This window comes from Littorina saxatilis, linkage group LG2 (genome assembly GCF_037325665.1).
Source record: "Littorina saxatilis isolate snail1 linkage group LG2, US_GU_Lsax_2.0, whole genome shotgun sequence".
Lineage (NCBI taxonomy): Eukaryota > Metazoa > Mollusca > Gastropoda > Littorinimorpha > Littorinidae > Littorina > Littorina saxatilis.
Window position 1 is genome coordinate 84,777,007 of NC_090246.1, and position 25,517 is coordinate 84,802,523.

Here is a 25,517-nt window from a genome sequence, read left to right on the forward strand (position 1 = left end):
CCATTCCACCCTTTTAAGACTCCAAAATGTAAGACCACGTACCCCCTCCCCTCCCCCCTCCAACCTTTTCAGACCTTGCTTTTTGACGTTCTCGGCTCATAACCTCTGTACACTTATCGCCATTCTTCTTCCTTTTTAAGACCTGATTTCTCCGATTGTTCAAGGTCAATGGGGGTTCTACTGTATTTCTGACGTGTCATCTCTTTCGTTTGTGAGCTACAACTCCCTTGGACACTTGGACTTTAACGTGTATTCATATACATTCAATTCAATTCAGTACACCTTTATTGTCTGAATGTGTGACATTCAGAATGTTTATCAGTATGACCGTGTTGCATTCTACTATTCAGGCATCCATACCCTGTTAACAGACTTACAAGAATTACCAATCTTTACCTTCCGGATCGTCCTCATAATGCACTGCCCTGTTTCCTTCCTCTATGTGAGCAGCGTTAAAGTAAAATTACAAGTTTTGGTTGATACAAAACAAAAAGACATTATTCAAGAACAAAGCAATCCCAACCCACATATTTAACACTGCAACAAAACACACTTGTCTGGATCTGAAGTGCTTACTATTGGAGACAGGATGAATAAAAAAACTGTCGCCCCAACTTCAATACTGATGCTTTTTTCTTGACCCAACATCTTTGTTAAATCTACCAACATTCAGACTGACGAACAAACACTAGGGACATAGCCGGGATAGAAAGCGCACACTCACAAAGACACCCAACAGAAAGACAGACAGACACACACTGTCACACACACACTTACACACATTCGCGCACACTGACACATGCACACAAACACCACGATTTTAAACTAACAGAGCACAAACGAATAATCAGACAGCCACACTCCCAGTACCATCCCCTGACCCCCCTCCCCACCCCCCACCCACCAACCTCCCCCTCGCCTACACATCCCACAGCCCTCCACACACACCTCCACACACAGCCAAACCAGTCAAAACTCCAAACAGTCACAAACTTACTTTTCTGTGAGTTGTTGGACAGGTTGGAGGCAGAGGACTTCCTCCCTCCGTCCATGGGATCGTCCTCCTCGCCCCCATCCTGCACGCCCTGCACGATCCTGTTGTTGACCTCCTCCAGGGCCTTCTTGATGGCCGTCTGAGCCGACGAGTCCTTCAGCTCTTCGGCGATCTCCAGGGCGCGATCGAAAGAGTCTGCTGCTGCCTGCAGCTCTTGACACTTCACTGCAGATAGGAGAATGGGTAAGAGTTAGAGAGGGTGAGAGTTTGTGTGTGTGAGATTGGTAGTAAGGAGTGGTCATAGCATGATGTCATCACCGCAGCTGCTGAAAAATGACTGAAAGCCCTAGGGACTCCGTGCACCAGGAAGTGACAAGTTCAGTAACTTTAAAAAGGGGATCTGAGCACTGACCTGAAAATGTCATGGTGATGTGTGTCTGCATATGTGTCTGGTTGGTTTTTATTTTATTTTTACCGTGCCGTGCCAAGATGAAATCCTTTTGCAAAATTGGTGAATAAATATCTTGTATCTTGTATCTTGTATCTTGTTATGGGGGCAAACACACTTACACGCATTCCCGCACGCACGCATTCCCGCACACATACATGCACGCATGCACAAACGCATGCACAAACACATACAGGGATTTGAACACTCAACCTTTCACATGGGAGGCCAGCGCCTTATTCACTAGGCCACTGCGCCCATCCTTTCCGTTTCAATGGCATGCAATGACATTGCTCTTCACTTACCTTCAGCCTGAGCGATGAGAACGGTAGCATGTAGTTGCCATCCCCTGTCATCAGCCTCCTGTGCTGCTGCTAACGACTTCTCTCCAAAGTCCTTGGCTTCATTGTTCTGTCCCAGCTCCAGGTGGCACCGACCGATCTCATGGAACAGCCACGTGCTCTCCAGCGCTGACTTGCTCCTTGGAAGCTTCTTCTCCCATCTGAGGACATTTCATTTTCATTTTTTCGTTTTTATTACTTTATTGTCCCATCACTGGGAAAATCGGGTTGCTTCCTCCCAGTGGAAAGCTAGCAGCAACAAGAGTCATGCTACCCAGGTGTATGTGTGTTTAGGTATAATCGGCCACCTGCACTTATGGCAGAATGACCGAGGTCTTTTACGTGCCACAGTGGTGACACGGGGATGAAACATGGATACCGTCTCTGAGTCTGCACATAAAGTTGATCCGTGTCCGGCCCAGCCTGGATTCGAACCTGCCACCACAGGATCACAAGTCCAGTGCTCTACCAACTGAGCTACCGGGCCCCCTGAGCTACATGGACGATGCAGGGTTTTAGGAGTCATGCAAGACAGATTGTCACCAAGTTTGTCATGTTCAAATTAGCAAGCCAGTTATTTCAAATTAACTGCAATCTACTTAGAATCATCAGCAAAACTGAAAAGCTGTCAAGATAGGCCATAGATGATCAAAGTCTCAAAATCATTATCTTTTTTTCTAGTTCTGGGTAGCGCTGACGTTGGTGTTGAATAAACAGATGACACTTTGACATGGTAAAAGCTAATAGTAGTTGAAATCTTGTGTCAGGTTAACACTATTGAAGATCCTGACTATCTCCCATCTGTAAGTTCAAACAAAGCTATGCAAGCACATTATGTTGTACCTAATATGACTGGTTTATGAAATAAACTTACAGCACAATAGCATCGTCATATTTTCCCATCCTAGCTTTTGTTCTTCCTAGATTGTCCAGAGCTCTTGATTCAGCCTCCTCGATGCCACTGAAAAAGGATAGAACCCGATTAAAATATCTTCTACAAGCAAAAACAAACAAACAACAACAAGAACAAGAAAAGCAAATGCGAATACCACTCACCTTTGTTATAATAGACGATTTAAAAAAATAAATCTTTTTGGCGGGTATGGGTTGTGAAAGAGTGAATACCCTTGCTTTTCTCTGACAAATGAATTCACAAGTGCTCCTGTCCATGTGTATCCGACACACCCCTTGCTAGTGATTGGCCTCTCAAATGTTTGTCTGAGTAAAAGCAAGGGTATTCACTCTTTCACATAACCAACACAAACCTGACAGAGTTATTTTTGGAATTCGTCTACTCAGTGGAGTCTTAATTAAGTAATATGAATCAGAAACAAATTAGCATATGCTCTGTCCATACTGCTCATTAGAAAGACTCACTGATTACTTAGTTGAGTCAAAAAAATGGTATACTATGTACTAGCTGTCAAAAATATTATCAACACATGCATAAAAGGGACATATATAGATTGAATGTTAAACACAGAGAGATCACAAAGATAATCATGACTTTGTGAATGCTTTATTTACATATATAGCATGACTTCCCTTCTTTGTCTCAGCTGTTATTCTAGTGAGAAAATATCCAGCGATACTTCTCCATAGGCCTAAAGTTCGGCCATGACCTAGGCAAAATAACTTGCGCAGCTGCAGAAACAAGAAAAAGGAAATCTTTTATGAAATGATTGGGAGCCACGCAAATTTGACCTTGATTCCGACCATGAACCCGCTGTTGATAATCTGGAAGGTCGTACCAGAAATGCAGATCTATCTCTGGCCGATTCATATAGTTCCAACCTACAAACTGCGACCTCATCTGTGATCAGATGGCCAAGCAATGCGTGAAATCTTTTATTCTAAAGCCTTATGGCTCGTTTCGACAAGCATTAAACGGATGAAATTAACCACATGCAGTTTATTTCTTCAGAAAATTGCAAACGCATCAATACGTACAGCCTCCTATTGGGTTCGATGCTTTTTACAGAAATGTCTTCCACACGATAGATTCGCTGATTTGTCTTACGAAGCCGTGATCATCAACACGAACACAACGATTGCAGAAGCAAACTCTGTACCTACACGACCGAGACACAAGACTGATTATTTCACAGCTGCAATGCGAACAGAGAACTAAAAGACGTTTTGGGTAAGCTTACTCACGTCAAGTCTTCACTGACAAGCTAGGAACAGACGGAAAAGTCCGAACAAAAGTAAATGACGTCAAAGTCTCTTTTGTTTTGCGTGTAACTTTGTCATGACGTCTTTTTGTGACAGTATGCGCGACAATTTTTTTGCTTCCGGTGTCATTTTAGACTGAAAAGCAACTCAAAAGAAGTAGCTGAGCCTGTGTCTTGAAAAAGCTCAAACACTCTTTTGGGTTGCCGTTTCAATTTTAACCAAAAAGTTAAAGAAAATAAAAAATGTTCAGTTGCGAAATGACAGCGGACTGAGCATTTATTCCGGTTGATGAAGGTACGATTGAAGCTTCTATTCACTCCGTCAACCAACAAGACTAGATTTGTAGCAGACGACAAACAAAGTATGCGTTTTTCCTGTCTTGTGATGACGATTATGCCGTTATTAATTATCTGTACGTTGTGAAAACATTTCAAAACAAAATTTAGCTTTGATGCGTCACGGGATATATACGTTTTCATCCATGGAATTGGTATTTTGTCTCGGCAGGGTGAATGAATTCATGATGTCTTTTCCGGCCAAAACTGGCCTTGCCAAGACTGAAACAAAATATAGTTCTACAACTTCTAGGCTTGCGTTGATTATTCTGCCCATGGTGAATTTCCCATGCTTTGTTTCCACGTCCCATGACAAATTCTCCTTACTTTGGTCATGCCATATATACTTTACAGCTCCGTCCATCCATGGTATCGCATGATATTTTTTGTCTCGACGGGGTGAAAGAATATAATGACGTCACTCTCGGCAGAGCCTCAAGTGACGTCATCATATTCATTGAATAAGTCTCGACAAAAAATATCACGCAATACCATGGATGGACGGAGCTGTAACTTATATATGTGAATCGAGTGGGTAAATTACGTGACTTACAATGACACATAATAAATGCATGTGAATTAAAGCCTCAAGAGCTCCAGAACTTGTTTTCACAAAATGAATAAAAGTTCTACACTTAATTAACCCTTTGCCTCCCCCCCCCCCCCCCCCCCCATGACATAGGCAGTAACTCTGTCAACTTTTCAAAAGTGTAGCAAAGTTATCACTGCAAGTTTTTGAAAATTATAAATGCTCAAATGAATGTGATAAAAATTATCACAGCTTTGAAATGGAACCAACACTAAAATATTCCCAAACAAACAAAAATCAACAAAAACAGTTATACATGCAATCTGCTAACTCTGCCGAAAGCAGCAAGAAAAGGAAAGAAAAGAAAGAAAAAACAAGTGTGTGCCAAAGTGGTGTACCGAACGGATGATCTTCTTCTTTCCAGTGAATGTATCCTGGGTTGAGCAACATGAATCAAAACACATATGGAGAACAGTTAAGGCGTAGTGACACTACATGCATTATCACTAACTTTCTTCATCTTCTCTATCAAAAGTTGTCCTTTTCCTCCAGAAAACTGCACTGGCTGTTTCCTGTTTCAAAATATGTATGTAACCCCAAAGTCTATGGTTGTACATTTCCATTAAAAAACCCACTAGTCATTACAATACTTAACCCCTTCACTGCCACAGTATAACAGCATTATCCGAACGGTCTATGGGAAAGAAATGTGTTTAGAACCTCTACAAGTATACTTGGACAGTGGTTACCTCCCATTTAGTTTTCAGAAATGTCCTGAAATGTTGTTGACACAAATCCCACGTATGAGATACGGTTATGGGCGTAGGACAAACCGAAAATGACCATGTATTACATACGGGGTGGGCAGTGAAGGGGTTAAAAGTAATTGTGTACAGTGGACCCCAAATCCCCTAATTTGAGACTTCTCCTCTTCCTTTAAAAACAAATCAAAAGAGCATCTCAAACAATAGAGGACGGACACTACTGACTCGTTCTGCCCTATGGAGAGGTTCTTGTTGTTACATATTCAATTGACAAATACCTGTATTACGTCAAAGCAAACTAAAATAATACCCTGAAAAGTATCTCCTTCAAACAAAAGAGGACACAAAAATACTGACTCGTTTTGTCCTATGGAGGGGTCCTTGTTGAGGTATATTCCATCTACAAATACCCGCATTACGTCAAAGCAAACTAAACTAACACCCTTGAAAAGTATCTCCTTCAAACAACAGAGGACATGCAATTCTGACTCGTTCTGCCCTACGGGAAGGTCCTTGTTAAATATTCAATCGACAAATACTCATATGTGGCCAAGAAAGCAAAAATAACATCCTGAAAAGTATCTCCTTCAAACAACAGAGGACATGCAATTCTGACTCGTTCTGCCCTACGGGAAGGTCCTTGTTAAATATTCAATCGACAAATACTCATATGTGGCCAAGAAAGCAAAAATAACATCCTGAAAAGTATCTCCTTCAAACAACAGAGGACATGCAATTCTGACTCGTTCTGCCCTACGGGAAGGTCCTTGTTAAATATTCAATCGACAAATACTCATATGTGGCCAAGAAAGCAAAAATAACATCCTGAAAAGTATCTCCTTCAAACAACAGAGGACATGCAATTCTGACTCGTTCTGCCCTACGGGAAGGTCCTTGTTACATATTCAATCGACAAATACTCATATGTGGCCAAGAAAGCAAAAATAACATCCTGAAAAGTATCTCCTTCAAACAACAGAGGACATGCAATTCTGACTCGTTCTGCCCTACGGGAAGGTCCTTGTTACATATTCAATCGACAAATACTCATATGTGGCCAAGAAAGCAAAAATAACATCCTGAAAAGTATCTCCTTCAAACAACAGAGGACATGCAATTCTGACTCGTTCTGCCCTACGGGAAGGTCCTTGTTACATATTCAATCGACAAATACTCATATGTGGCCAAGAAAGCAAAAATAACATCCTGAAAAGTATCTCCTTCAAACAACAGAGGACATGCAATTCTGACTCGTTCTGCCCTACGGGAAGGTCCTTGTTACATATTCAATCGACAAATACTCATATGTGGCCAAGAAAGCAAAAATAACATCCTGAAAAGTATCTCCTTCAAACAACAGAGGACATGCAATTCTGACTCGTTCTGCCCTACGGGAAGGTCCTTGTTACATATTCAATCGACAAATACTCATATGTGGCCAAGAAAGCAAAAATAACATCCTGAAAAGTATCTCCTTCAAACAACAGAGGACATGCAATTCTGACTCGTTCTGCCCTACGGGAAGGTCCTTGTTACATATTCAATCGACAAATACTCATATGTGGCCAAGAAAGCAAAAATAACATCCTGAAAAGTATCTCCTTCAAACAACAGAGGACATGCAATTCTGACTCGTTCTGCCCTACGGGAAGGTCCTTGTTACATATTCAATCGACAAATACTCATATGTGGCCAAGAAAGCAAAAATAACATCCTGAAAAGTATCTCCTTCAAACAACAGAGGACATGCAATTCTGACTCGTTCTGCCCTACGGGAAGGTCCTTGTTACATATTCAATCGACAAATACTCATATGTGGCCAAGAAAGCAAAAATAACATCCTGAAAAGTATCTCCTTCAAACAACAGAGGACATGCAATTCTGACTCGTTCTGCCCTACGGGAAGGTCCTTGTTACATATTCAATCGACAAATACTCATATGTGGCCAAGAAAGCAAAAATAACATCCTGAAAAGTATCTCCTTCAAACAACAGAGGACATGCAATTCTGACTCGTTCTGCCCTACGGGAAGGTCCTTGTTACATATTCAATCGACAAATACTCATATGTGGCCAAGAAAGCAAAAATAACATCCTGAAAAGTATCTCCTTCAAACAACAGAGGACATGCAATTCTGACTCGTTCTGCCCTACGGGAAGGTCCTTGTTACATATTCAATCGACAAATACTCATATGTGGCCAAGAAAGCAAAAATAACATCCTGAAAAGTATCTCCTTCAAACAACAGAGGACATGCAATTCTGACTCGTTCTGCCCTACGGGAAGGTCCTTGTTACATATTCAATCGACAAATACTCATATGTGGCCAAGAAAGCAAAAATAACATCCTGAAAAGTATCTCCTTCAAACAACAGAGGACATGCAATTCTGACTCGTTCTGCCCTACGGGAAGGTCCTTGTTACATATTCAATCGACAAATACTCATATGTGGCCAAGAAAGCAAAAATAACATCCTGAAAAGTATCTCCTTCAAACAACAGAGGACATGCAATTCTGACTCGTTCTGCCCTACGGGAAGGTCCTTGTTACATATTCAATCGACAAATACTCATATGTGGCCAAGAAAGCAAAAATAACATCCTGAAAAGTATCTCCTTCAAACAACAGAGGACATGCAATTCTGACTCGTTCTGCCCTACGGGAAGGTCCTTGTTACATATTCAATCGACAAATACTCATATGTGGCCAAGAAAGCAAAAATAACATCCTGAAAAGTATCTCCTTCAAACAACAGAGGACATGCAATTCTGACTCGTTCTGCCCTACGGGAAGGTCCTTGTTACATATTCAATCGACAAATACTCATATGTGGCCAAGAAAGCAAAAATAACATCCTGAAAAGTATCTCCTTCAAACAACAGAGGACATGCAATTCTGACTCGTTCTGCCCTACGGGAAGGTCCTTGTTACATATTCAATCGACAAATACTCATATGTGGCCAAGAAAGCAAAAATAACATCCTGAAAAGTATCTCCTTCAAACAACAGAGGACATGCAATTCTGACTCGTTCTGCCCTACGGGAAGGTCCTTGTTACATATTCAATCGACAAATACTCATATGTGGCCAAGAAAGCAAAAATAACATCCTGAAAAGTATCTCCTTCAAACAACAGAGGACATGCAATTCTGACTCGTTCTGCCCTACGGGAAGGTCCTTGTTACATATTCAATCGACAAATACTCATATGTGGCCAAGAAAGCAAAAATAACATCCTGAAAAGTATCTCCTTCAAACAACAGAGGACATGCAATTCTGACTCGTTCTGCCCTACGGGAAGGTCCTTGTTACATATTCAATCGACAAATACTCATATGTGGCCAAGAAAGCAAAAATAACATCCTGAAAAGTATCTCCTTCAAACAACAGAGGACATGCAATTCTGACTCGTTCTGCCCTACGGGAAGGTCCTTGTTACATATTCAATCGACAAATACTCATATGTGGCCAAGAAAGCAAAAATAACATCCTGAAAAGTATCTCCTTCAAACAACAGAGGACATGCAATTCTGACTCGTTCTGCCCTACGGGAAGGTCCTTGTTACATATTCAATCGACAAATACTCATATGTGGCCAAGAAAGCAAAAATAACATCCTGAAAAGTATCTCCTTCAAACAACAGAGGACATGCAATTCTGACTCGTTCTGCCCTACGGGAAGGTCCTTGTTAAATATTCAATCGACAAATACTCATATGTGGCCAAGAAAGCAAAAATAACATCCTGAAAAGTATCTCCTTCAAACAACAGAGGACATGCAATTCTGACTCGTTCTGCCCTACGGGAAGGTCCTTGTTAAATATTCAATCGACAAATACTCATATGTGGCCAAGAAAGCAAAAATAACATCCTGAAAAGTATCTCCTTCAAACAACAGAGGACACACAATACTGACACAATCTGCCCTATGGAGAGGTCCTTGTTGTGGTATATTCAATCTACAAATACCCGCATTACGTCAAAGCATTAACTAAAATAAAACCCTCAAAAGTATCTCCTTCAGAAGACACAAAAATACTGACTCGTTCTGCCCTATGGAGAGCTGGTCCTTGTTGTTACATATTCAATCTACAACAGAGGACATGCAATACTGACTCGTTCTGCCCTATGGAGAGGTCCTTGTTGTGGTACTCCAGAGCATGCTTGAACTTGCCCATCTCCAGGTGGGCGTTGCCCATGCAGCTGTAGAGGTTGGCCACCAGGGCCGGCTTGTTCTTGATGCGGTCGGCGCCCCACAACTCCACCTTGTCCAGTGTCTTCTGACACTTGTGCAGGCTCACCTCGTACTTGCCGTTGGCCTGGGCTGTGTTGGACACAGGACAGAGAGTGTGGGTGAAATGTCCACAGTGGACCCCCCCCCCCCCTCCGCCCCGTGCTTTTAAGACCCTCCAATTTAAGACTCTCCCTTTTAAGACCAATTTTTCTCAGATTTTCTATTGCCTTCTGTTGTCCCTTAACTGTCCATCGTCTTGACAAAATATGCCTGTCATGACACCTAGGACACCTGCACTAACTGTGTCTCTCACCTTTATCAGTCTTCTCAGACCATTGCAAAAACCTTCTTTCCTCTTTCTCTCCTCCTCGCCATTATCATCGTCATCACCACCACCTTCAACCACCACCAGCCCCTCCCACCCTACTCCCACACTCAAGCCCCCCAAATCTCCCACCAACTATGTCATCTTCATCGGTCTCCTCAAATCATTGCCAAAACCATCTTTCCTTTCTGACTTCTTCCCATTATCATCGTCATCAACACCACCATCACCTTCAACTACCAACCCCTCCTCCTCCCCCTCCCACCAAGCGTGACTCTCGACCCACCTTCATCAATCTCCTCGAGGCGCTGCAGGATGTATTGCATAGGATCTTGCTCGCCGCCATGTGACTGCGCGCTCTGCTGCTGCTTTTGCTGTCGTCGCCTGTCTCTGGCGCGGGCGTACATGGGTTTCTGCTGGCGCCAGAAGTCTGCCCGCCTGGTCAGATATTCCAGTCCGTCCACTGTACGGTTCTTGATGTAGCGGTCAGTGTTCCCCGCTTCTTCCTTTCCCCCACTGGTCGTTAAACCTGGGAGAGAACAAAAGAGTTCAGCAAGGCTATAGAAAGCAAAACAAAAACAAAGACAAACCACAAAAACCAACAAGTTGCGTGAAACGATATAAAAAACATTTAGTCAAGATCAACACCACAAATCAGTCATCGCCGAGACTACATTCAGATAGTCTTGGCTAACTATACCGAAAATCGAGACGGGGATCATGCTCACCTCCGCGAAGCAACTTCCGTAGTACTTACTGACCCTATTTTCTTTCATTCTGAGCACATTTTTAGAGTAAACATGACATATCATATTTTGAATTTAGAAGAAGATGAAAAATACACTGCAATCATTTTTTAATCTGTTTCTGAAAATTCGATTTTAATGGCAACTTTAATGAGCAAACTTATTAATTAATTTGTAAGCTTTCAACCTGATATGCAATCCCATAGTCCAGACTTTGTTGAAGATTGCTTTACCAAAATTTCAATCAATTTGGTTGAAAAATGAGGGTCTGACAGTGCCACCTCAACTTTCACAAAAAGCCAGATATGACGTCATCAAAGACATCTATCCAAAAAGTGAAAAAAACGTCAGGGGATATCATACCCAGGAACTCTCATATGAAGTTTCATGAAAATTGTTCCAATAGTTTTCTCGGAATCACTTTATACACACACATACACACACACACACACACACACACACACACATACATACCCACACCACGACCCTCGTCTCGATTCCCCATCTATGTTAAAAAATGTTGTCAAAACTTGACTAAATGTAAAAAGAAAGAAAAACAACAACAAGAGCAACAACAACATTTGATCAAATAAATGTCTTCTTGACTTAATTGTTTTGCTGGAAATATCATTATTACAAAAATTGCAACTACAGGCAAATCCAGCTAACTCACAAACGGTTAAGTCAAAAATTCGCTTAGCACACAAAGAAATTCTGGTCCGGAATTATCCCTCTTTATCTATGTGTACAAAGTACCCTGAGCTCGAAATGGGATTTCTCTCACGTAAGTCGAAAGACGGATAGCACACAACAGACAGTCAGTCCCAAAGACAAAGTTTACTCTATATTTACTACAGCAACTCGAAACACGAAACTTGGCGTCTCACACTAGCGCATTGTGTAACCTTATTCCCTTCTTCTCAACACGGACGCCACACCGTATGGTCAGTCGGCACGCAATAAAGTATGAACTGAAGTTAGGAGGGGGCGAGGAGTAAGGAGGGGGCGAGGAGTAAGGAGAATTATCCAACTCCAAGAAAACATTCTGAAAAAGGTGGGGAAGTGGTGACAAGGCAGTGAACGCACTCACCATGCACTGACATCATACGAAAGCAGCCACACAAACACAGCACAGAGGCAGAGGCAGGTGTGAGAATAAGCGTTGAAAACCAGTTTGAATTAAAAAAAAAAAACAGCAGATAGAGCCGCATGTCATAATCATTCTTCTTGTCTGGCTTTATTGACTGCATGCCGATCTTGTGGCAGTGACTTTTCACTCTTCAGTCGGACTGTACACAAACCGCTCTCACTCTTCCTCACTGACTACCCAAAGCCCTGACAACTGATCCTTGGAAATTGTTTGGAAGAGTACACCTCTCTATTTCTCTCCAATGCTCTTCCTGCTGACTTCAGTGACACCGGACACCCCACTGAGTTTAGCCAGCTACCCCCTCTCCCCCTCTCTCTCTCTCTCTCTCCCCCCAGCCATGTACTGTTTGGTGCTGTGGCCAGAGAGGTGTCAGCTAATTGAGGCCAGCTGCACTGTTCACTCAGAGCAAAACTAGTTGACTGTGTCTAACTTTTGACAAAGCAACACAACTGAAGGGTTCACAGATTAGGTAACCGACTCACTGGTCAAGGACACACAGATACGCGATGCTGAGAACGGTGGCCGATTTTTCACTCTCTTTCTCGGAGGGCCTTCATCATTGCAGGGACTGCTGTAAAGAAATGCTTGCTCAGAAACTAACTCTTTTTGCATTGAAACATGCACCAGAACTGGTGGACACCATCGACAATGTCAAACATGAAATCGAAGCAGTTTGCTTGAGGAAACGGTCGTCAGCAACTCAAACTTCTCTGTTTTCTTTTTTTAAGAAAATCTGAGGTGACTTTCTTTGTGGCCCCGCCCCCTCCCTCTGTAAGGACCCCCCTCCATAAGGACCGATTTTTGTCAACATTTTCAAGGTCGCTAGAGAGGGGTTCCACTGTACTATGACCAAGTCGAAATTTCGGATAGGACACAATAACAATTCGGTCCCTTCAATTTCGTCTTATCCGGATTTGCCTGTAAATTTAGTTACTCCTGGATTTTTGCAAACCAAACAATACAAATTACCTTGGGGAGAGTAAAAACTGCAGCACAATTCTGGTCAAATAAAAGAAGTGAGAAACAAACAGGTATGTAGGTGGGTATAGACAGACAGACAGGCAAACAAACAGACAAGTTGCTGGCAGACAGGCAGACATACAGACAAACAGGCGGACAGCAGTGAAAGAACTAGAAATAAAGACAGACAGACACAAGAGGCACAAGAAATGTTGAGCTACTATAAAGAGCTCACGCTCAAGGCTGGGAGACAACTCTGTCAGTGCAGAGCAGCTGCTGTGAAAGGGGGACGACTGTGTCACCCTGTCACAACACAGTCCCTTTATTTCACTCCACGAACATTAGAGCTCACTATTCACACTGCGGCCATCATTGCATGCCTCCCCTGTTCAGAGGCACATATGTGCCTAATCCTAAAGATGTGTAACTTTTTCGCAGCCAATAATAACAAGAAGAGCAAACGCTCGATCGAGTCACTTTCGCAGTTCTGAATATTATATGAGGCATCAGATGGACAGGAAGAAATTGCTATTCACAACACAATGAGTCACGTTCACATAAAATTTGAGCCCGGTCACTTTTATAGTTTCCGAGAAAAGCCCAACGTTAAGTTGTGTGTTGCCGAACAGAAAAGGCTAGTTATCTCCCTTGTTTTTCTGATAACGTTCGTAAAAGGCTACAGATGTAAATACTTTGATGTAAAGAATAATCCTACAAAGTTTCAATCACATCCGATGAACTTTGTCAAAGATATAAAATGTCTAATTTTTCCTTTGACGCTGACCTGTGACCTTGAAAAAGGTCAAAGGTCAACGAAACCATCGTTAAAGTGTAGAGGTCATTGGAGGTCACGACTAAACAAAATATGAGCCCGATCGCTTTGATAGTTTCCGAGAAAAGTCCAACGTTAAGGTGGTGTCTACGGACGGCCGGCCGGACAGACTAACACTGACCGATTACATAGAGTCACTTTTTCTCAAGTGACTCAAAAACCTGACAGAGTTGTGTCAGAAATTGTCTAAGTAATATCAAATAAACAGCAACAAACAAAAACAAAAGCAAAAATAAACCAAACAAAACAACAACAAAAAAGTTTTTAAAAAACTTTAACAAACTTATGGCAGAACGATTTACCCATTTTGTTTCCAATCTTGTGACACATGGCACGCATTGAATGCTCTATGAAATATACAATGGACCAATTAAAAGCAAAGGCATCGAAAAAATTGGCAGATGATTACTAACCTTGAAAACATAAACAGTGATGATGATGATGATGATAATGATGATAAGGATGATGATGATGAGGAGGAGGAGTGTAGTACTATCAACTGTGCCACCATGCACCCAGCCTCTCCTGACTGTTATCTCTCAGACCTCTTCCCACGGTCTGGTATCATCAGTTAGAATAAGAGTACATTGTGCACCCTAAACTTCTTCCAGCACAGCATCCTTATGCTAATGAGTTTCACTCTGTGCTCAGCTCTGTTACTGTATGCTGCCTATATCTTATGCTCTATACTTTAATGAATAAACTTAGTGATAGACATGCATGCATTCGTCTGATGTTATACTGATGTGGCTGAGAGTGTGACCCTACGATAGCCTCCGAATACAAACACCTAACACCATACTATTACAAGGAGGAGGATAATTGAACTGGTTTGTATGAAAATAGTAGCTGTTTAGTTGCCCTGCGCATGATCAATAAAAATTAATGGTGACAAAGACAAGGATAAGGATCGAAAAGAATAAAACTAATGATGAGACCAACAACTAACAGATCTAATGTTCTTGAGATGAGATTGAGACACAACAAATGGTGGCAAGATAAACTAACAAAATAGATCAGTCGCTAGATATTCTTGCGGCTAGCCTCTCGCGAAGCTAGGAAGTCAGAGTGAATATGAAACTGTCGCTGCCGCATGGTGGGTTAAGAGTGAAGATTTTTCCGATCTCCTAGGTCAACTTATGTGCAGACCTGCTAGTGACTTAACCCCCTTCGTGTGTACACGCAAGTACAAGACCAAGTGCGCACAGAAAAGATCCTGTAATCCATGTCGGAGTTTGGTGGGTTATGGAAACACAAAAATACCCAGCATGCCTACTCAATGAAAGCGGAGTGAGCTGACTATGCTCTCAGAGTATAGTGTGGGGAACCGAAATGGGCAAACGAGCTCACACGTAACCAGAACATTCTGGAACGGTGAAGAAGAAGAAGATGGCTTAAGCTACGCAAGAATTAAACACCATTGGTTAATACTGAAAAGGTCATCAACACTGTTCGGTAAACGGTCACGAACAGCCAATCGGATTGGCAGCAGTGCCGCTGCAATGTTTTCTTGCCCAGCAAGGGAGCTCAAATTAAGCTACCTAGCGTTCACGGCGAGAATCCTACCGTCCCTCGTGGTGAGAATTGCCCAAGAAACGCGCGGTACTTCCTCACCCCACTTGCGTCACTCCCCAATTCTCACCTGTAAGAAACGGGGGACTGTACTGATGGCCATTAAATTAAACCTCCTTGTTTAGTTCCGTGCAACCTCTGATCTGCAGGTCGCAGGTTCGAATCTGGGCCGGGACGGACACTGGTCAACTTTATGTGCATAACTCAGAGACACGGCCTGTACTTACTGTCATAAAGTTTTTCCAAGAACTCTCGGTCATTGTAGAGTTCTCCCAGAAGCTGTTTGGTGGTTTTTGAGGTGCCGTCATCCTGAGGTTTCAAGCGGCTTTTCTCCTCCTGCTTCTTCTGAACGGGCTGTGACGGTTTGCTGTAGGTGCTTTTCTGCTGCTGCTTCTGTTTCTGTTTGGCCGCAAAGGAAATTGTTGAGGCATCAGTAAAAAAAAGTATGTTGAAATAGTTTACTGCTGATCAAGAATTAGTGTAGCTACAATTACACTCTCCGGTATGATGCGGTGAGTAAAGTGCTCACAAGACAATTTTGTTTTTAACTTCACCTGGACACAGTATTAATGAAAAATAATAACAGATTCTGATTTTAACAACTACGTTTTTCTTTTATTATCCTACTAAGCTCATGATAACCTTATTCAAACAAACATAGTGGTGGATGACTGTGAGACTGAAGAAATCATCACAACAATAAAATGTCATTGAATCCCTGATACTGAGTACAACTTATGGTGTGAACCTTCAACTGAATGGGGAAAATCTTTATAGCATGTGTACATTCTCAGATATGTAACTTGCTGTTATTTGTCAATAATTTTCAACAAAGAGTCTGAATTTCATACTTTAAAAGATTTTCAAACCTGATATCTGCTTTTGTCTAGAAATGTCCAGCCAAATTCAATCTTTATATATTCACCCCACTTCCCATGAAAAATAATAAACAACATGTAAAACCCCTCAATAAAAAATATATGAACATTTTATTTTTCACATTCAACACACTGATCACTGCAACTTGAAAGGCCAGAATATCTCAACTTCAAACGTGTTTCACACACAGACAAGAAAAACTCAAAATCAACATCGTCGTTCCAACACACTTAGGGTGAAAGCGCAAGACAGTTTTGGGTGAGAACGCACGAATAAAATTCTTCAACGTGCAGCATGCACATAATACAGTCTCACGTTTTTTTTTCCTCCCCAATCTAAACCGGGAGCGGCTAGACCTGTGTCGCTCTCCTTGGCTCTCATTTCCTTGATTCTCTTGTTCTTTGCTTTTTCTTTTCTCATCAACTCTCTTTTTACTCTCATCTTTGTCACGTACACCTTTCCAAAGTAAGACATATGAATCATCTCAGTACATAATAAACATAATCCTTCTTCTTAACACTACACTAAACAAGTAAGTCCAGTCGAACCTGGCCTAGCGACCATGCACCTCTTGACAATAACCACCTATCCACTACGACCAACCAAAAGGATCTCCAACAAGTTTTTTTCCCTATATGTGACCTTCCACCACGAAATGAGTCGCATGTCACCTCGCGCGGTTCTGCGCTAGGCTTAATATAAGTCCGGGGAGTGTCTGGTAACAGTGTGAGGGTCACCTTAGTCACAGGCTTATAACTCAAACGGTTTTCGCTCTTTTCTAAAACGGTTTTCACCACTGGATAGAGCATAACAAACTCTTTAGGAAAATGTAAAAATATGAAAATCATGCAAAGGTGACATGCGACTCATTCCGTGGTGGAGGGTCACATATAATATTGTCCATAATAATAAAATAACACTTTCCATGATGAGCACCTGTCTCTAAAGACCACTTTGGGGGAGATCTTTAGGTGGTTATGGACAGGTTGGACCGTATTCTGTCAAATGAAACTGGTGCATGACACTTCTGTGAGCAAAATGTTTAACACCAAGTTTTGTTTAGCCGAGACCAGCTGTGGTGCAGCAGGTCACTCAGAATTGTAGTAACTGTGTAGAACTGTGTATCAACACGCTGGAATGCAGGCGTTAGATTGACGTTACAGGAAGCGACTGAAGTGACTGTGTGGGTACGGATATATCTGTACCTGGGAGACAATGAGTTAAGCAACACTTCTTCCATTTATTGTCCACACTGTGACACATCTTTGACTGGACTTTTCTTTGAATGACATTCCTTTGAAAGCCACACCACTTTAAAAACCAGTGTAATGTGATGCAGTAGTCTCCCTTCACACCAGGCTCTGCACAGTTGTCTGTCGGCAAAGAGCGCAACCTATTTATAGTAGCTTGACGTTTTGGACATTCGCTGGCTAAACTCCCGTCATGGCGTCAATTGTAGAGTTCTGTTTGTGATGGAGTCTGGCTGCTGCTGTCTCCTTGTATGATCTTGAGAACCTTAGCGTACCCATAGCAGTTTTTGTAGGGCTATTAATTAGTTAGCTCTAAAATCTCAATCCTGTTTGCCTGGCTTTGCCTCCAAATGTGATTGTTGTGCTTCGTGCACTCGGCTACAGTAAAATAAAGCACTGTGAACTACAGTGTGATTGAATGTAACTTCCAGTTTATTGCCGCTGTATGCATTATTCATGGATTCAACTTTGTCAATCACTGAAAAAGTCAAGACACACCATTTGATATGAAACAGATAATGTGGCCGACCCACCCACCCCCTTCTGATTTACAACTAAGCTTGTAAGATGTGACAGCATTGTCTACAAAAAAGTGACTTTTTACAGGACATCATAATTGTCCAACTCATGTTACCTTCTTCCTGAACTCCTGAAATAATGATATGTTGTAATGAAAAGACAAGCAAAAGAGAAAATGTTACCCCATACCCCTTTCATTAAACTTAAATCTTTAAACAACTTGCTCAGTTCATAAGCACTGTAATTTAGTCACACACACACAGACACACACAGACACACACAGACACACAGACACACACACACACACACACACACACACACACACACACACACACACATTCCATGAACACACACACTTACACAAAAATACACATTTACTCACAAACACACAGACTCATGCACACACACACAACACGCACACACTTCCATATAGACATAATGGGGTGTACTCATTAACATCAAAGGTAATATGGCCGAAAGGTTAACCTAAACCTTATAAAGTGGACAAATGGAGTTACAAATAATCAACTATTTTCATGACGCAAACAGCATTTTTACAGTGAACTAAGTATTGTGAATAATCACAACCCGCCCTCTTGAAATAATGTGATGGTTGTTTCTTAAAAACTATCAGATTCAAGCAATTTCCATGAGGGTAACCACAATATTATTGATACCTAATCTTTATCCTTTTGTGTCAAATGTTGGGTATTTGAATGTCAGAATTACAAAAAGCTCTCTCCGGGAAAGAAACTTTTAATAAAAGACTTCACAAATAAAAATAAAATAAACAGCTTAAATGATTACAAATGTAATGCTTTTGATCAGGACACACCTGTTGATGAGCTCACATAATTCAAGAGATTATGATTAGGAGAAAAAGATGAATGGTTAAAAACAAACAAACAAACAAACAAGGGAAAAAAAACTAAGGTCTAAGACTGATTCATGGCTATCCCATCTGAAAGGATACTGTTCGGTGGAAAGCACTAAGTATCATTGCTACAATTATGGAACTCTTCTTGTTAGACAACTTTCAAACTGAAAAGAAAAGACATTATCACAGGGGAGAATCCAAAAACCAGGAATGACAGACCGCATTTAACAGACACCAATAGCAACCACTAGAATGAGTCAGTCTCAGTTTCTGGTAGAACTGAAGTATGTGACGTATCAGTAAGCTCATAAGATGTGACAGCATATTAGCTACAATGTGGGATCACTTTCTACTGGGACAATAAGGAATTTGTCCAACTCTTTTACCTTCTTTTTCTCCTGAAATATTGATATGCAGCAATGAAAAGACAAGCAAAAAATGCTGTACTATGTTCATGTATCATGGGTAATATTTCAAAGCTGTTATTAAACAAGTAGTTTTAATGGTAGCCATAGAAATTGTTTTTCACTTATTGTGTAAGAAACAGCTACTGTGCGCTAAATTTGTAACAGTGTTAGTAAAAACATCACACAGTACATCATTTAAACATGCATCATCATAATTGCATCAAATCTCATTCACTGGATCACAAACTTTTTTAATGTGTGTGCTTTTGCGTAATGAAATTATGTGCACTTGTAAAATCATTAGCATCTGTCAGTTCAGCAATGTTTTACACTCATTTATTTTAGTTTGTGAATTGCACTGAACCAGACCTGCGGTTGAGAAACTGAAATCCATCTGAAGCCAAAAGAAAGTTTGACTTAAATATCCATGTTGCGTCTGCTTCAATGACACAAACCTTACAGAGAAGACAAAGTACCAGAAAGGCATAATCTACAGTGGAACCCCCCTTTTAAGACCCCCCCCCCCCCAATTAAAGACTTCCTCTTTTTTAAGACCTTACTTTTTAGATGTTCTGTTAATAAGCTCTGTAAATTAACCTCCATTTTAAGACTCCCCCTTTTAAAGACCAGATTTTGTTAAGGTCTTTATAAAGGGGGTTACTGTAGAAAAACACCTGCTTTAACACTGATTGATTTTTCCATGAGATTACACATTCCGGCATCACATGTAAACTAAAAGCTTGCAAAAATTGAGATGATAGAAATGACATCATTTCAACAAGCCGCATGCATCATTTGCTGCATGCACTAAACTACTGTGCTGCGTACATTTTGTACTGAGATTTTACAATAAAAATATACAGACAATTACAGTACGAACATCTATCTAAACAAAAAAATGGTATCCAGAATGACTGAAAATACTTCCACATACCTCATCGTGTCTGTAGAAGAAAGACAAATCTCCAGAAGCATCTAATTTCACTGAATCAGGTTCTGTCGGAAAAACAATAAGAACAATAAATCCATGTGCACATTTTTAAGACAGGTTCTTCTTTGTTTCGCGCGCGCGCGTGTGTGTGTGTGTGTGTGTGTGTGTGTGTGTGCATGTGTGTGTGTGTGTGGTTGTGTGTGTGTGTGTGTGTGTGTGTGCATGTGTGTGTGTGTGTGTGTGTGTGTGTGTGTGTGTGTGTGTGGTTGTGTGTGTGTGTGTGCGGGTGTGTGCGAATGCATGCATGCGTGCCAGTTTGCAATTCTGTGTGTGTGTAAGTGTGTGTGGGAGGGGGGTTCTTCAAGTGCTTTTATTCCAATAAAAAGTAAATTAAAATTACAGCCTTTAACTTACTTCCGATACTGTTGTTGATAGCTTCCTGTGACTTTTGAATTCCGAGACGAAATTCTTGCAGTTCAGGTCGCAGCTTGTTGCCTTGGTGGAAGTAAACCAAAGCTGATTCAAAGTCACCCTTCTGGTACAACGCTTCCGCTTTCATATTCAACGCCTGCATCGCATGAAAAAAAAGTATTACAGTGGAACCGCCCATTTGAGACCCCCCATTAATTTTAAGACCCTTCTTTTTCAGACATTCTGTTCATTACATCTGCTAATTTACCTCCATTTTAAGGCTCCCTCCCTTTTAAGACCTGATTTTTCCCCGATTTTTGGAGGTCTTAAAAGGGGGGTTCCACTGTACGACATTTTGACAACCTATAAGAACTAGTGTTCATTTGGTCATAGTCCAGTTGTCAAGAATCGAAACAAGAAGAGATAGCAAAGAGAGTGTTCATTAAATGCCACAGAATGAAATGGTCATAGATCTTAGGCTCAAAGACCTTTGAAAGGAACAGCACTGAAATATTTTAAGTGCCACTGTGAAAAATAAATTAAATAAATTCCAAGATATCTTTGCCTTTATATATTGCTTTTCTTAGAAAACAAAAGATGTGAGTGTCTGTAAGCTGCTAATTTATTTGTTTAATTTTTTCTAAGTTAAAACTTGGGTCCCAAACGAAGTGTTGGAGCACTATAACAATGTCAACTGTATCTGTCTTTTGAAAAATGAAAATGTCAAAACCATATTTCTAAACAGCTGCTACTTAACATCTACCATTGCATTTCCCCCATTCATTTCAAATTTCCTAACCTGCAGACATATTCACATGTTACTGTATTATTGATAAACCAAGAAGTAAAACTGAAATGAACGGCATGCAAACACTGAAAACTGAGTGAACAATGGTAACTCCAAAAGATGAAAACAAACAAAGCGCAAATGAACAATCCAAAAAGGAAATACAAAAATATGCAGCATGACCAATCTTTATGTCAATGTACCGGTTTTCAGAGATCATATATATCTCTGATCTGGATTACAACTGAAAATTTGTATCCACATGGAATCTGGGAAAAGTTACAAACGGAATCTTACAACTTGCAACAAGCATCATTCAACTCTAAAAGTGGAGTCAACTGAGCGCTTTTGATGATCTAAGAGGGATAGTGTTTTGCAAGAGAGCGCAATCAATAGAGAACACAGGCACCACACACATGCAGTAGCCGTGGCTGAGTTTTCAACGCGTGCTGTGCTCTGTGTGTGTGTGTGTCTCCGATAAAGGGCATCACGGCAAGTACAGGTGCTTGTGGCTGTAATCACTAATACTATCAGATTGCAAAATGAGTTGAGGATCGCGCTACTCCAGAAGAAACGCTCATTGATCTACTCCTGTTCTGCAATTTTCTTTAACTCCATGAACAGAACAATCCACTCCTATTCTGCAATTATCTTTAATTCCATGAACAGAACGATCCACTCCTATTCTGCAATTTTCTTTAATTCCATGTACAGAACCACCTCACTCGTTGTGCGCTATGTTGTTTCACGAAATTAAGCAGACTGAAAATTTGGCGCTTCCCTGACAAGCGTTGTCTAGGGAGTTACGCTTACTTAATTACATGGAACCTGAACTGGGAATCTGATTGGCTCTTCCTTATTAAACATCTGTGTCTCTAATTGGTTCTTAATTATTGTATCCCCCCTCTAGGCCAAAAAACACAATTGTTCCGTACCATCATGAAAGCTTTTGAGGAACCGCAAAATGTATTTGTGCGAAATGTTGTTTCACTCTCATCGTTTTTGTCATTTACTACTACATACATTGTCTTGAATATTGATGTCATGTTGCACACACACACACAAAAAGTTCATTACCCGACGTGTTGTTTGTGTGCGCGCATACTGATTCAGAAATAAAATAGCGTTATTCAAACTTTATGAGTCTTCAATGCTTTTTTCATTAAGGAAAAGAGAGAGATTTTGAGAGAGAGAGATGTTGAGAGAGAGAGAGAGAGAGAGAGAGAGAGAGAGAGAGAGAGAGAGAGAGAGAGAGAGAGAGAGAGAGAGAATCTATTCTCTCGCAAGTTATTTCATTCAAACTTCATGTGCGTACAAAAGCACTTGTTTTTAGCAATTCATCATATTTTCACAAGGGTCACGTGACAGTTATATTGATTCGTCTTACCATACTGTAGAAACACCCACCCACCCACCCACACGGCATTATGGCAGAAATGTCTGCTGTCATCTGTCTTACCCGTATATCCTTTCCTTTGCCAACCTCTTCATGTTCAAGAGCGACCTCGGCATCAGCAAGTGCAGCCGCTGAGTTGCCGAGCATCAAGTGACACTTGGACCTTGTCACCAAACACGTTTTGTCCCCCGCCTTCATCTCCAGAGCCTGAAGCAAAGCACAGTACAGTGTAAGACAACCCCATTTAAAAATGTAATCCCCCCTATTTAGGACCTTGATTTTTTTAATAAATCTTTTCTACTCATAACCTGTGTAAATTTAATTACCCCCATTTTCAGACTCCCTCCTTTTCAGACCCGATTTCCCTGAAGGTTTTACTTGTTGGCTCACGTAAGTGTAGCCTATGCGATGCTAACTTTTGTCTGTCTGTGCGTGCGTGCGTGCGTGCGTGCGTATGTATGTATGTCTGTGGTAGAAACTTTAACATTTGAAGACGTCATCAGAACATGACAAGGAGAATGTAAAGGACACATTACTTACCTTCGTGAAACTGTCAATGGCTCGTTGGAATTGTTGGACGTGAACGAAATGTTCGCCTTCATCCCTCAGAGTCTCAAAAGTCCCGACTGTTACCGGACCATCCGTCCCAGCATCGCTAGCGCTACGTCCGCGTGGCTTCGGCATTTTGCTTTTTCAGCCTGTTTTCGGTTGTCTTGAAGTAACAACAGTTTGTACACAACTTGCGTGCAACACTACCAATCAACACACACAATCGCTCAAGAGCGTATTGATGTCAGCTTCCGTTGCTATAGGAAACCTTCCACAGTTTCGTAAAAACAATAAATGTTTTAGATTACCTTCTCCATTTTTATCTCATCAGTCGACACAATAAACTAAAATCTAAATTTCAATGCATAAGTACGTTAGATATATAATGTCTAAGTGTAATCTGAATGTCAGATTCCAAACTAACAGAAAAGCTAGCAAGAATGCTCCCGGTGCAGGGTGCGCTTGCACGGGAGTTTCACCGGTACACGTGTACGGAGAGAAAAAGAAAGCTACACGCCCCTTTATGTGCTGAGAGAGCAGACTTCGCTGTGAGTACCAACGTCACTGGTGAGTGCGACAGGAAAGCAGCAAAAGTCTTTCTCTCTGTGCCCAATGTGTGTGTGTCGAAGTGTGTGTGTGTGTGTGCCGTGTCCGAGTGTGTGTGTGTGTGAGTGTGTGCCAGTCAGTGTGTATGCCGCCGTATATTGATGTGTGTCTGTGTGTGTGTGTGTGTGCGCGTGCGAACGTGTGTATGTGAGTGTGTATGTGTGTGTGTGTGTGTGTGTGTGTCAGTGTGTGTGTGTGTGCGTGAGTGTGTGTGTGTGATCCTGTGCCTGTGTGTGTGTGTGTGTCACGTGTGTGTGTCACGTTGTATGTGTGTGCATGCGTGCGTTAGTGTGCGACGGTTCGTGCGTGCAAGTGCTGGCGTGCGTGCGTGTGTGTGTGTGCCAGTTTGTGTGTGTGCGTATGTGCGTGTGTGTGTGTGTGTGTGCTTTTTAAACAAAACTCCAAGTTCTCTCTCTCTCTCTCTCTCTCTCTCTCTCTCTCTCTCTCTCTCTCTCTCAGTCTCTCTCTCTCTCTCTCAGTCTCTCTCTCTCTCAGTCTCTCAGTCTCTCTCTCTCACACACACACTCTCTCTCTCACTCTCTCTCTCCATCTCTCTCTCTCTCTACTGATCTCTCTCTCTCTCTCTCTCTCTCTTCATCTCTCTCTCTCTCCCTGTCTCTCTCTCTCTCACCCTGTCTCTCTCTCTCTCTCACCCTGTCTCTCTCTCTCTCTCTCTCTCTCTCTCTCTCTCTCTCTCTCTCTCTCTCTCTCTCTCTCTCTATCTCTCTCTCTTTCTGTGAATGTACAAGTGTGTGCATTTTAAAAGTTGATGGTTGGGGTTGCAGGCTGGCTAAAAGGTTCGGGTTGATTATTCTAATAAAATGTCTTTGGGAAAACTTATCACATAGTCCTTCTGACATCGTAGATCAGTGAAGACAGACATCCCAGGGGTTTAGGTTATTCCACATTCCTGTTGGAGTAAAGACTATTACATGTATATTATACCGAAAAAACATTTCTGAAACACACACACACACAAGCACACACACATACACACACACACACACATGCACACACACACACACACACACACACGCGCACGCACGCACGCACACACAATGATTCACTCATCCACTCACTCACTCAGTGACAGACCGACCGACTGATGGGTGACGGGCAACAGCAAGGCAGACAGAGACTGACAGGTGGAAGGACTGGCGAAAGGACAGACAGACTGACAGGTGGGAGGTCAGACAGACAGTTTGCAGGACAGAGAGACTGGCGGACGAACAGACCGACGGACGGACAGGCAGACGTAAGGACGGACGGACGGACGGACGGATAGGCAGACGGCCGGACGGCCGGACTGCGGCTGGGACTACAGCCATGCTTTTATTTTGCGTGTCGGACTGTCTATCCATTTTGTGTATTTCAAAGACCTGTGGACAATATCTCTGTCTAATTACCTTGACCTAGTTCGCTCTTGACATTACAATTCATTCCACTATCACAAATGTAACAAATGCTTACGCATGAACAAAGCCAGGTGAAAGGGTAG

General features: G+C 41.7%; 2 protein-coding genes across 12 annotated transcripts in view; one reads left to right on the plus strand and one right to left on the minus strand.

Annotated features, from left to right (window-relative positions):
• The window catches only part of LOC138959973 (outer dynein arm-docking complex subunit 4-like), a 50,454-nt gene extending 26,769 nt beyond the window's left edge, over nucleotides 1-23,685 (minus strand). For 3 of the 10 annotated variants that reach the window (XM_070331685.1, XM_070331683.1, XM_070331682.1), the window contains exons 1-12: nucleotides 23,405-23,670; nucleotides 22,928-23,071; nucleotides 20,685-20,838; nucleotides 20,274-20,335; nucleotides 16,602-16,742; nucleotides 15,635-15,806; nucleotides 14,138-14,182; nucleotides 10,434-10,676; nucleotides 9,705-9,912; nucleotides 2,658-2,744; nucleotides 1,748-1,944; nucleotides 998-1,219 (exon numbers count right to left, since the gene is read on the minus strand). In XM_070331685.1, the coding sequence (XP_070187786.1) occupies nucleotides 998-1,219; nucleotides 1,748-1,944; nucleotides 2,658-2,744; nucleotides 9,705-9,912; nucleotides 10,434-10,676; nucleotides 14,138-14,182; nucleotides 15,635-15,806; nucleotides 16,602-16,742; nucleotides 20,274-20,335; nucleotides 20,685-20,838; nucleotides 22,928-23,071; nucleotides 23,405-23,548 (1,819 nt within the window). In that variant the 5' untranslated portion in view covers nucleotides 23,549-23,670. Of the gene's footprint in view, nucleotides 1-997; nucleotides 1,220-1,747; nucleotides 1,945-2,657; nucleotides 2,745-9,704; nucleotides 9,913-10,433; nucleotides 10,677-14,137; nucleotides 14,183-15,634; nucleotides 15,807-16,601; nucleotides 16,743-20,273; nucleotides 20,336-20,684; nucleotides 20,839-22,927; nucleotides 23,072-23,404 lie in introns of all 10 variants that reach the window. The other 7 variants (XM_070331687.1, XM_070331684.1, XM_070331686.1 and 4 more) reach the window with 6 other exon arrangements.
• Nucleotides 23,686-23,902: 217 nt separating this feature from the next.
• The window catches only part of LOC138959975 (L-rhamnonate dehydratase-like), a 9,223-nt gene continuing 7,608 nt past the window's right edge, over nucleotides 23,903-25,517 (plus strand). The window contains exon 1 of one of the 2 annotated variants that reach the window (XM_070331690.1): nucleotides 23,903-23,980. The gene's annotated coding sequence lies outside the window, so the exon portion shown is untranslated. Of the gene's footprint in view, nucleotides 23,981-25,453 lie in introns of those variants that run through there. The other variant, XM_070331689.1, reaches the window with a different exon arrangement.